General features: G+C 39.9%; 1 protein-coding gene across 1 annotated transcript in view; it reads left to right on the top strand.

The window, feature by feature from the left end:
- NUP155 (nucleoporin 155) overlaps positions 1 to 12,442 on the top strand; it is a 47,726-nt gene that overhangs the window by 15,391 nt on the left and 19,893 nt on the right. Inside the window, exons 13-21 of the mRNA XM_073343798.2 lie at positions 371 to 541; positions 2,044 to 2,154; positions 3,660 to 3,754; positions 4,349 to 4,437; positions 5,860 to 5,922; positions 6,014 to 6,164; positions 8,124 to 8,190; positions 10,008 to 10,126; positions 10,349 to 10,452. Coding sequence (XP_073199899.1) covers positions 371 to 541; positions 2,044 to 2,154; positions 3,660 to 3,754; positions 4,349 to 4,437; positions 5,860 to 5,922; positions 6,014 to 6,164; positions 8,124 to 8,190; positions 10,008 to 10,126; positions 10,349 to 10,452 — 970 coding nt within the window. The remainder of the gene's footprint in view (positions 1 to 370; positions 542 to 2,043; positions 2,155 to 3,659; positions 3,755 to 4,348; positions 4,438 to 5,859; positions 5,923 to 6,013; positions 6,165 to 8,123; positions 8,191 to 10,007; positions 10,127 to 10,348; positions 10,453 to 12,442) is intronic.

Raw genomic sequence — 12,442 nt, 5'->3', positions numbered from 1 at the left:
TCTTGGATATTATTTAAAAATAAACAGTTTTTATGCATTTGGAGTTTTGTACAATTTGCAGCTTGATTTTACTGTTTGTATTATTAGTAGCATCATAGTGCCTCATTATGCTAATTGTACATACAAATAATGATCTGTCCCAAAGAGCTTGCAGTTTATAACTGGAAGTAGTTTAGCCAGTTTTTAATCTGGTGGGGTACATATGCATGTATCTGTTTTTAATGCCTTATTTTCTTAGGGGCTTGTTGTCTTAAGAGTACTTCAGTTTCTATGCTGTGTAATGTTAAATACTGGTTATTTAGATATCACCATTGGTGTGCAAAATGTACATCCTGTTTCAAACTTTTGACAATGTTCATCTCTTACTCAGATGACCACACATGTTGATGGACATTCATGGGCTCTTTCTGCCATAGATGAGTTGAAAGTTCCAAAGATTATAACACCACTGAATAAAGACCTTATTCCAATAACTGATTCTCCTGTTGTTGTACAACAACACATGCTGCCACCAAAGAAATTTGTTCTGCTCTCAGCCCAGGTGTGTTATAGATTTTTTTTTTTCCTGTTGTTTAGAGATTGGGAGAGGGAGAAGCAGAAACTTAAAGCTTAATGACTGACCCAGTGCTGAAAAGGGCTACCCATGTGCATGGAGTTTGCAGAGAATACCTTTGGTGAAGGTGAGGTGGGGGAGCGGAGTGGAAAAATGGTTAAGGAGTCATTTGTAAATTCTGTAAACCAACTCAAGGTTATAGGGCCAGATTATCTTCTGACATAAACTGGTATGTCTCTGTTGACTTCAGGGGAGTTACATGGGTTTATTATCAGCTGGTGACCAATAGTTCAACATACTCTTAGGGAATTTGTACACGGAGTTGGGGGTGTGATTGCTAGCTCAAGTAGACCTACTCGGGCAGAGCACGCTAAAGACAGCAGTGTAGATGCGGTAGCATGTGCTAGCTATCCCAAGAACGTACCCATGGGGTCTGAGTGGGTTATACATGGTGCAGCTAGCCCATGCTGCAACTACTCGTGCTACTGTGGCTACACTACTGCTTTTAGCATGCCATCTTCATGAGAGCTAGCACAAATATGTCTACTCAAACTCTGAATCACAGCCCCAGCTCTAAGTGTAGATATACCTGTGGATATGTAAAATTGGAACAAATGCAGGTTGCTGAGGTAACTGTATGAATCCTAAAGTTTGAAATAAGAGCAGAGATTTATTGTTAGGGGAATTATGAGCAAATAATTCCATTTCTGGCCACCTCACAAAAAAACTCCATGACGCAAGAACTTCGGTAGTTGTTTTTTTTTTAAAAGGCTTACATTTAAAAATAGCTGAGATTAAGTAGTAGTAAAATTTAATGACTCTCTACAATAGGAAGGAAAATGTAGCAATAATTCAACCTTCTAATAATTTAGCAATTAGGAAATATAATAAAATTAATTGCCAGCTTGCTGCAGTCCTGTTGTAGTTTTGTTATCATAAGGCTATTTGTGAGTCTAGTTAGATCACACTACAGGACCCATCACAGAATGTACGGCTACATGCTATGAAAGTGGTCTAGAAATGCTGCAGATTATTGGGGACCTGATTATTGTAACTCAGCACTTGTCTTCACTGCTTTGGTTAGCTCAAGTTACTACACTCAAAAAAGCTTCCCTCAAATGAGAGCGGCCACACTGGAAAACAACACTTGAGCCACACAGAGTGATTGAATTAGCAGAGTGATGACTTCTGCTAACTCAAGCTGTAGCAAGTAGCTGCAGCCTCACTGCATTACTAGCTTGAGGAGTACTAGAACTTCAGCTGGTAACCCCGATGGACCAGCTATTTCAAGTTTAAAACACCATTTTACTTGAGCTAGTGATTTTTGTGTGCACAGGAGTTGGGTTGGAGCAACATTCACTATACCTTGAGCTAACATTGAAGTGAGACAAGCCCTCAGGGTGTTAGATGAATGTATTGAATTGTTGTTTGCCAATTAAAACATGCAGATCTCATTATTTCAAACTTTGTATTGCTTTATTTTACTTTAGGGGAGCCTTATGTTTCATAAACTCAGACCTGTAGATCAACTGCGACATCTTCTAGTTTGCAATGTAGGAGGTGATGGAGAGGAGATTGAAAGGTTTTTCAAGTTGCATCAGGTGGGAACTTTTAACTTGCCCTGGGGAAAAAAGTCCTCTATGATTAGACTTAGGGCTTGTCTATACAAAGAATTAGTGTATAACAAACTGGGTTGTAAATTCACAGCATTCTAGCGTGCTGCACACTGACTGGCTATGTGAACCCTGCTAGCATCCACTAAAGGTTCCATGATGCAGTTTGACAGGGTTCACATGGCCAGTCAGTGTGCGGCAGGCTAGAGTGCTGTGGATTTACAACGCAGCTTGTTATACGCTAACTCTCCATTAGGCAAGCCCTCGGAGTACAGTCATATACTGGATTAGTTTGTGTTGTAAATGTGGCCATTCTTTGGCTTCAAAAATATTAGTTCTTGTATTACTTGTCATATCTAGGTACTTATATAGGCTTCCTCATCAAATTATCCGAGTAGCTATAAGGTCAAGATAATGCTGCTTTGTCAGTTGAACAAGCAAGATACTGTATAAGGAAGAAGGTAACCATTTTTATGGGGTCTAAAAACATAAGGGTAATATTCTTTTCCTTAAAACTGTCTGTTTCATGTAAGTGACAAACACAGAATTATGACAAGAATTGGGAATGTAATTCTCTTATTAGAAAAATTATTAATCTTGAAAAAACTAGTGTCACAGTCCTAGTCCTTTTCAGAAAAGTTTTGTATGTGCTTCAGTGGCTGCAAATACTTAGAATCCACCTTCCTTTTTTACTAAAACTGGTACCAAGCAAGCTAGAATGAAACTTTTTCACAGAACTTGATTTTATTTGACATGTGTAGTTCTTTCTTAATTTCTACTTCACAGCATAGTAGTAATGAAACCTCACAATAACCTCTGCTATTATTTCTTTGAGAAGTGGGTGAGACGTGTTTTTTTTTTTCCAGTGGCTTATTTAAATGTTTAGTCCTTTAATAGCAAATACAATCATTGTAAATCATATAGATGTTTATCCTTCGTAACACTAATTTAATAAACTCACATTTCCATACAAGTATAATACGTCTTATCTATACCTATAAAACAGTTTTTCCATATATTTCATTTACTGCAAGCTTATTTAACCTGCCAAGAATCAAGAGCGTTCATAGAAAGCTTTCACGGGTCACTTTACCTGCCACAACAGAATCTCTTACTGTGACTGACTATTCCTTTCTGTTTAACTGACAAGACTCAGGCTATGTCTACCCTGGAAACACTACAGTGGCACTTACTACAGTGATGGAAGAGGTCCTTCCGTCATTGTTGTAAATCCCCCTCTCCAAGAAATGGTAGCTTGGTTGACAGAAGAATTCTTCCTAGTTCATCTTAACTACATCACACAGCGCATGATATTTTTCACAGCCTGACTGATGTAGTTAAGCTGACCTAACTGTAGCATAGACCTCATTGCCTCACTGTTGAGGCAAACAGAGCCTTGAATATTTTGTGAGGAGCCAATATAACTCCTTCAAACTTTTTAACACGATGGTCTAAATTGTTGTCACTCTGATAGAAATCATGATTTCCTACAGGAGGACCAGGCCTGTGCCACTTGCCTTATCCTTGCCTGCTCTGCTGCTGCTTGTGATAGAGAAGTGTCTGCCTGGGCTACCCGAGCATTTTTCAGGTAAGTTTCAATTAATTTGTAGATTATGCCTTGAATTTTATGTTTAAAATCGAATGCCACTACAGCCACAAAGGAAGCTCTTGGTATGTTTACAGGGGGCAGGAACTGTTTGAGTTCTGTATAAGTATTGTTTTAAAATCAGTGTAAACTCTTAACAAAGTAACATGGAACATGCATTTTAAATGCAACTGGTCATGCATGTATACTTAATTAGAAGTGAATATGAAACTTTTTGTTTTTTTAGAAGTTGTAACTTCTGCATAAAACTCATACTCCGCTCCAGAAAAAAATCAACAAATAAAAATGTCTTAATTGTTCAGAAAAAAGCATGTGGAATTTGTGTCTGTAATATGCTAATGACTTGTTGTTCATCTAACTTGTAATTATTCAGTTTCCAAATTTGAGTGCACAAATCAGTCATACAGTCACAAATAATTTTTTCTGAAAATTTTAGGTCAGTATTTTTAACTCAAGAAATGAAAAATTGCATTATTTTCTGTTTGTTTAACCACATTTAACAAAATAAGGCCTCAAAATCAGATGATCTAAGTATGTGATATGCAAGGAAGTTAGTCTTTGTCTGGCATATTTTAGGTATGGCGGAGAAGCACAGATGCGATTTCCATCAGCTTTGCCTCCTCCAAGCAACGTAGGACCAATTTTGGGTTCTCCTGTTCCTGCTAGTGAGTAGCAAATGTTTCATTGATCTTTTTTTTAATCTGAAATTTGTTTCATTTTCACAGCTTCTTGTATCTTTACCCTTTCTTATTTATATGAAATATTTTCCTTCTTTTCATTCACTGCCTCAATTTCAAGGAATAAACCTGGTGATTATCAGGGTTGGGTTTTTCCAACTTTTCTTTTGAATTATTTTGGATTTAGGAGTTCACTGGTGTGATTCTAAAATATGTCCAGGTGTTCTAAAGATGCTGTCATAATATAAAGGAAATACAGACTTCTTGCCATAGTGCCAAAAATCACCTTGGCAGCCAGAAAGCAGTTTATCAACACTATATTGCAGAATATCTTCTTACTTGTGTCATTCTCATACTTCCACAGGCACTGCAGGTCTACCCATATGTGGGTGATGGAAGAAATGAGAAGTAAAATAAGTTAATTGTTAGGATTTTTGACACAATCAATGTTATGACACAATCTTTAATTACATGATCACTTACTGTTTTCTCTGCAGTACCATGCCTCATTCAGTGCGCACGGTGAACCTGCTTTGGGAATGAATCAGGGTTGTGTAGTGAAGGAGCTTGTTGTCTGTAGGAACCCTGCCTCATTTATTGCAGAAGTTGGGAGGTGGCAGGAGAGACAGTTCAATGTCACCCTGGCGAATTGAATTCTACCCTGCCGCAGACATGTTCCGTGTGTTACTGGGTAAGGAACGTAAACCAAAATTTTCCCAGGTGGCCATTGCGTGTTCCTCATTTTCTGGATACTCAACTTGAGACACTTGTCTGGTTTGGAGAAATGATGAAAATTCACAGCTGCAACTGAAGTCAATGAAAGCCGCAATCTGAATATACAAAGTATTATATAAGGCTTATGTATCCTGAAAAGGTCAGACCCTAGGCTATGCAAATTGGACACCTAAAAGTAGTTGACACTTTTGACAATTTTGTCTTTAATCCCTGGCCTCAGTTCCCATGTGTAAAATGGGGATAATATCACCTCACCTCACAGGAGTGTTGTGAAGAGAAATTCAATCATTTTTTAGCAATGAGAATACCTTAGGAAAGCCCCATGTATTTGGTGCCGAGTTTGGATGGTGTGCAGTAAATGGGGCATGGTGCCACACTAAATGATTAGGATAAAAATAAATATTAAATAGCTACTCAGTCAGTGAGCATAAACGATTCTGTGCACCAAATGAGGAAAGGTCCTGTGCAAAAATAGTTAGTGATCATGTAATTAAAGACTTTATGGTAATGGATATGTTCACGGGGCCAAACTAAGGTTGCATAAGGTAGACTTATTTCTCATGTTTCTTAACTTCTGAGTGCTTGACTTGGCAATCTTAACATTCTTTTCATATCATGGGTTTTTATTGTTGTTTTTGATGCAATAAATGTATATATTGCTTTCTTTCACCTTAGGTTCCCCTATGCCTATTGGCAGTCCCTATCCTAATCCAAGCTTTTTGACAACACCAGTACAAGGTATTTTATTTTTTCATTTTTTGTTGTTTTCTCAACTAGATTTATTTATATCAAAAGTAAATGGATTAATCTATATGTGTCCCTGTCCTAGGTTTGCAGCCTCCGAGTATGTCAACCCCAATGTTTGCTGCAGCCAGTTCAATGTCTCAGGCTGGCGCATCCATGAGTGGTATGATGGGCCCAGAGATAGTGTTTTCAGGAAAACACAATGGCATCTGCATATACTTCTCTCGAATTATAGGGTGAGTTGTTTGTGTAAAAGATGTTTTGTCACTCAGTTCATAACATAGTCTTTCTGTCCACTAATGGCTTAGTATTTGCTTTTGATACTGTATTTACTATAGTTTAATAATTAAGAAGTGTGTATATGTGACTAATCTAGGTAAATTCCAGTGGACTAGTGTAATCACATGCTACATGCTAGCTTCTCACTACAAGTGTGTAGTTAGCCATTGTAACGTATGTACAAAATGACCAATCTGTTGGCCGCCTTCCCTCTCTTAGACCTAATAGCACCCAGGTTATCCCACAGAAAGTATATCATCGCACATAATAGATGCAGCAGGTGAAGGAGTATGCCTCAGCAATTTTTTGTTCCACTTTCTCCCTTCCTGTTCCTTGTGTTTCCTTCCCTTCCTGTTCATATGGTATCTGTTATCTCATTCCCTTTACAGCTCTGCTAGTATTGCATTCTGTGGGTGAGCTGGGCAAGAGATCTACTTAGGCCCTGATACTGCAGTGGGCCGTCTACAAGCACACACCCCTGCAAACTCGTTTCTTACGGTCCAGTCCTGCGAGGTGCTGTTTGCTTTCAGGTCCTATTCAAGTCTGTAGGAAACAAGAATGCTCATCACCTCACAGGGCTGAGCCCCTAGTTTGTAGCCTTCTTGGTTAACGGATTTTTAAAAACCGTGTCCTATTCTGAGCAAGTTGTTAGTGCTTACCAGTAATAAATAATAGTATTATTGATCTCTAGTATGCTGGACAATAGCACTGCAGAAATGGGGATTTTGGCAAGTTGTACCTTGCCCTCTAACAGTGTGGTAGTAGGAGGCCTGTTTAAGAACAAAAACCCTCTTTGGTACTCTACAAGTACTGCCTTTAAGAAAAAAATGTGTTTTATGGCATATCTCAGGGGTTTTCAACCTTTTTGTTGCTTAGGCCCCCCTCTACATGCTACAAAAACACCAGGGCCTGGTGGGGGCGGGGGGGAAATGGGGGCTCCAGGCTGGGGCATAGGCATAGTTTTACTTCTGTTGGGGGGGGGAAGGACTGGCGGGGCTCAAGCCAGTTCCATACAGGAGGATCCAGGGAGGGAGTGCCACCTCCACCCCCTGACTCCCTCAGTAGGCCACCCAGCCTGTCTGGGCTGTGGAGGGATGCAACCAAAAAATATAACTCCAAGAGGGGACTCAGTTCAGAAAGTCTGAAGTCCACTCAGGGTGCAGGGAGGGGGTTGCTAGGGGCTGTATGCGGGCAGGGGAGTAGCTCAGGGTGCAGGTAGGGGTAGCTGGAGGCTGTGTGCAGGCAGGGGGGTAGCTCAGGATGGTGGCAGGGGTTTGCTAGGGGCTATGTACAGGCAGGGAGAGGCTCCCAGTACAGCTCCCAGATTCAGTGGGATGGGGGGTACTGGGGCTTCCGGCTTCAGCCCCCCACTTCTCCTGGCTTGGGACGGGGGGGGCAGGGGCGCTTGGCCATCTTCTCACATCGATCCCAGCTTCAGGGACTTAGTGGGACGCCGGCTTCAGCCCCGCACCATTCCCGGCTTCAGTGCTGGGGCTCAGGGCACCGGGTTTCGTCCGCGGAGTTCCACGGACCCACAACTGAGAACCACTGGTATATATGATAGTTGCCTGCCTATTCTCTCATCTTCTGAGACTACTATTAGCTTATGTGCAAAATAATTTGAGGAAATCAAACCTAATGTTCTTAAAGCACATAAAGAGGCTTTGTTTCTTTAATTGTAATTTGTGCCTACCTCATTCTGAAAGGTACAGAGCTTATGCTCATGATTTTTTATGAATAAAGACCCTGATTTTTACAGGTTGACTCTTTGGGTTGGATTCAGGATGAAGGGAGGGTTTTTTAATTCATAAACATTGGCAATTTGTATTAAGAAATGGTTTAGAAAAGAAACAGTTTTTCAAGGCCAATGGCATTTTTGTTAATTTATTTGGTGTTAACATACTTTTGTATTTCAGAAATATTTGGGATGGCAGTATAGTAGTTGAGAAAGTTTTCAAGAGTGGTAACCGAGAAGTTGTTGCAGTAAGTGGGAGATTATTTGGTCTTTTAAATCTTCCTTAAAGACTTTATTTATTTCTCTCTAGCACTTTTACATGTCCTCTCTTATCAGTGACACTGCATTGTGATACTCATCGCATTTTCGCAGAAACAATAAATATTTATTGATTGTATTTAATTGCTCTTTACAGGAGGACTGGGAAGGGGATGTAAAATCTTTCACGTCTAAATTACTAGTTTAAAGTTTTACCAAATTAGTGGTGCCTAAAAATTACTAGCTGGTATGTTTGGTGATTTGTATGAAATCCATTGGTCTTAGTCTTCTAATACACATTATTTCAAAAGAATACCCAAACTGTAATTTAGTGCATCCTGTTTCCTTTGCTGACAGCCCCAGAAGAATGGCTGAGCAGAAATTGATCTAAACCTTTGTGTAGCGTCCTAGCTTGTGACAGAGTGAGTCAACAGAAGAGCTCTGCATCTCCATACAGACCTTTGCAAGGTTTTAGAGTAGCAGCCGTGTTAGTCTGTATCCGCAAAAAGAAAAGGAGTACTTGTGGCAACAAGAGAGTATTTCATTTCCCGATGGTGTCAGCTGGCACCAATATTCTCTTTAAAAATGCAAGGAAAATTATATATAATATGCCTGCAAATGTTCTAATAAACAAAAATCTGCATAATCTCTGATATTCTAGTCTTGAGCTTCTACTGAGTCTATGTGGCAAAATGTGTAGTGGATTTCTGAGTGGATAAACTTCTGAGTACTAAATTAATGCCAGCCTCATCTTCTTATTCAGCCAAATCTAGGTTTGGACTGCGGTCTTCAGGTGGAGCATGATAGTTAAGGCTATGATTTTGGCATGGAAATTTTTATAAATTTCATGGCAAAGTTGTGGGGAGAGGGAAGAAAAGTCACGGAAAGGTCAGCAATAATGTAGTTTTTGCTACATCAGCGTGCACAAGGGCTTTTAAGTAGTAAAAGCAAGCTTACCCTATTCCAGGCTTTGCAGCCTTGCATACATGATCTAAGTGCCACTCGGGTTTGGCATGTCCTCCCCTCATTTCCATCTATGGAGGGGCATATGCTCCAGACCTGAATGGCATGGTGACCATGTGCTCCACATTGCGATGGCCGAGTGGGGAGGCAGATATGGGTGCTGGAAGGACTGCAGAAGTCCAGCATGACCATCCTGAAGTTTCTTTCTCCACCACCTTCTTCCCTCCTCTGACCCCAACTTCTTATCCTCCCTGCTGGTGAGTCCAAGGTCCTCAAGTGACGGATCCATCCCAGACTCACCCAGTCCCCAGCACCAAGAGGAGCCACCGCTGCAGTTCTGGCAGGTAAAGGCCCAACTGCCAGCATGCGGCACAACACAGAACAGGACCCAGCCAGGATGCTGCACGATGCAGAGTGGAAGCTGGTGCCAGCTAGCCAGGCTGTGGTGTGCTCCTTTCCAAAGAGGTTTTAAAAGGTGGTGAGGCCCCTATTTAAAAAGAGCGGGAGGGAGATAATGGTCCTCCCCGCCCTATGGAGCCAGGCCCAGCACCATGCGACAGATGCTGTTGCTGCAGAGTGAGTGTGGGATGGCCTCCTTACAGACTTCATTCAGATTCATGATTACTTTGAACACCGTGACCTCCATGCCAAAATCATAGTCTTAATGATACTGCATTAACTCCACATAGCACTTTCAATATGTTGTCCTTTTGGTCATATTGTCTTGATAGTTTTTATTCTTTAGTGACCGTTTTATATCTCTCAGCTGAAAATTTAAAAGGTTCAGAGATTTGAAAGAAGTATTTTAAAGAAATTTTAAAGAAGCTCTCTCCTTCTCTTGCAGATTGAAAGCAGTGTTCCATCGCACATGCTAGAATCTGTGCTACAAGAACTAAAAGGTTTACAGGAATTTCTGGACAGAAATTCACAGTTTGCAACAGTAGGAGCTCTTGGAAACCCAAGGTAGGATTGAATATGTTTGGTTTACAAAAGGCATAGAAGTGCTACTTTTTTGAAAATTATTCCATATAGATACAACAATGCTGTTCAATTTGGCTTAAAGTGTTTGTTACCTCTCTAATAAAACATATCTACTCAAACTCTCAAACGTAGTTTTTAGTTTCTTTTTAAAATAAATGTTCAGGGTTTGCACTAATAGCTTCTTAATTTATTTTGGAATTGCAGTTTTAGCACCCCAGCTAACCTGCAGCAGAGGTTACTAGGGTTCATGCGGCCTGATGGTGGAAGTTCTCAGCAAGTGCAACAAGAGCTCCAGAGGAAGTTCCATGGTAAGGGAAGTACTCTTGAACAATGAGTAGCAAAAGGTGGTGCATCCAAATGGTAATCTCTCACTGCTGTTCCAGTTAAGAGCCTGAATAAAAATGCAGAACTGGCTTTTCTGAGTAAACTGTACTCAGAAGTAAGAACTGTACAAAGAACGATGTAGTCTGGGTGACATCAACTGTTCACATTTTGCTCTTCATTTCTGACAATATATATAATATTTTGTCAGTACCAACATTTCTGCATTTATTTCTATGGGGAAATTGGTGTGGGCATTTCCATATGGTTCCTCTGGGGACGAAGCATGTGCCCAACATAAAAACTCAAATGTAGACTTAGCAACACTTGCTAGTCTTTCTGCTTTGAATTTGATGGGTGACATCACTCATCACAGAGTACAAATGTTTATCCTGTTTAGGATGAGTTCCAACTGGATATAGTAAGATTTAGTATTCAAACTGACTCCTTAAACAACTCACAAACATAACTTTTGTCTGTAAAATGAATATCAAATTATTAAGGACAGTAGCATCTAGCTATCAGAGGTATAGCAAACCACAGGTCACATTTCCCATGACATTTCAATAAATTAAACTAATTAAAGAAGTTTTTAAGCTGCTTTCTCCTCTACGAAGAATTAAGTCAAAATCTTGTGTAGTTGCATATGTTTTCTCAGTCCTATTTCTTACACTCAGAAGCACTGGGATAAAATAAAAGTTAGACTGTTGTCTGTACTCTGGTCTTCATAAAAAAAAAAAAGGCTCCAGAAGTGACCCTGGCAATTACAGTCCAGTTAGCCTAACTTCAGAACCAGGCAAATTGGTTGAAACTATAGTAAAAAACAGAATTATCAGACACGTAGATAAACACAATATGTTAAGAAAGAGTCAACACAGCTTTTGCAAAGGGAAATCATGCCTCACCCATCTATTAGAATTCTTTGAGGGTGTAAGCAGGCACATGGACAAGCGTGATCCAGTCAATATAATGTACTTGGACTTTCAGAAAGCCTTTGACAAGGTCCCACATCAAAGGCTATTAAGCAAAGTAAGGAGTCATAAGATAAGAGGGTAGGTCCTCTCATGGATCAGTAACTGGTTAAATGATAGGAAACAAATGGCAGGAATAAATGGTCAGTTTTCACAGTGGAGAGAAGTAAATAGCAGTGTACCCCAAGGATATGTAATGGGACCAGTTCTATTCAACGTATTCATAAATAATCCAGAAAAAGGAGTAAACAGTGAGGTGGCAGTTTGAAGATGATATAAAATTTCTCTAGACAGTTAAGTCCAAAGCTGACTACAAAGAGTTCCAAAGGGATCTCAGAAAACTGGGTGACTGGGCAACAAAATGGCAGATGAAATTCAATGTTGACAAAATGCAAAGTAATGCACATTGGAAAACATAATATCACCTAAACGTACAAAATTATGGGGTCTAAATTAGCTGTTACCACTCTGAAAACATTGGCTCAATGTGCAGTGACAGTCAAAAAAGCTAACAATGTTAGGAACCATTAGGAAAGGGATAGACAATAAGAAAATATCACAATACTACTATGTAAATCCTTGGTATGCCCACACCTTGAATACTGCATGTAGTTCTGATGGCCCATCTCAAAAATTATATATTAGAATTGGAAAAGGTACAGAGAAGGACAACAAAAATTATTAGGGGCATGGAACGGTTTCCATATGCGGAGACTGTTCATCTTAGAAAAGAGACGACTAAGTGGGGATATGATACTGGTCTATAAAACCACAAATAGTGTGAAGAAAGTGAATAACAAAGTGTTATTTATCCCTTCACGTAACACAAGAACCAGGGGTCACCCAATGAAATTAATAGGCAGTAGGTTTAAACAAACGTAAGGAAATACTTCACATAACTCACTGTCAACCTGTGGAACTCATTGCCAGGGGATGTTGTGAAGGCCAAAACTTAACTGGGTTCAAAAAAGAATTAGATAAGTTCATAGAGGATTGGTCCATCAGT

The sequence above is a fragment of the Lepidochelys kempii genome, chromosome 5 (assembly GCF_965140285.1).
Source record: "Lepidochelys kempii isolate rLepKem1 chromosome 5, rLepKem1.hap1, whole genome shotgun sequence".
Classification (NCBI taxonomy): domain Eukaryota; kingdom Metazoa; phylum Chordata; order Testudines; family Cheloniidae; genus Lepidochelys; species Lepidochelys kempii.
Note: the sequence above shows the minus strand (reverse complement) of the source record. Positions and strands in the feature narration are given on the sequence as shown.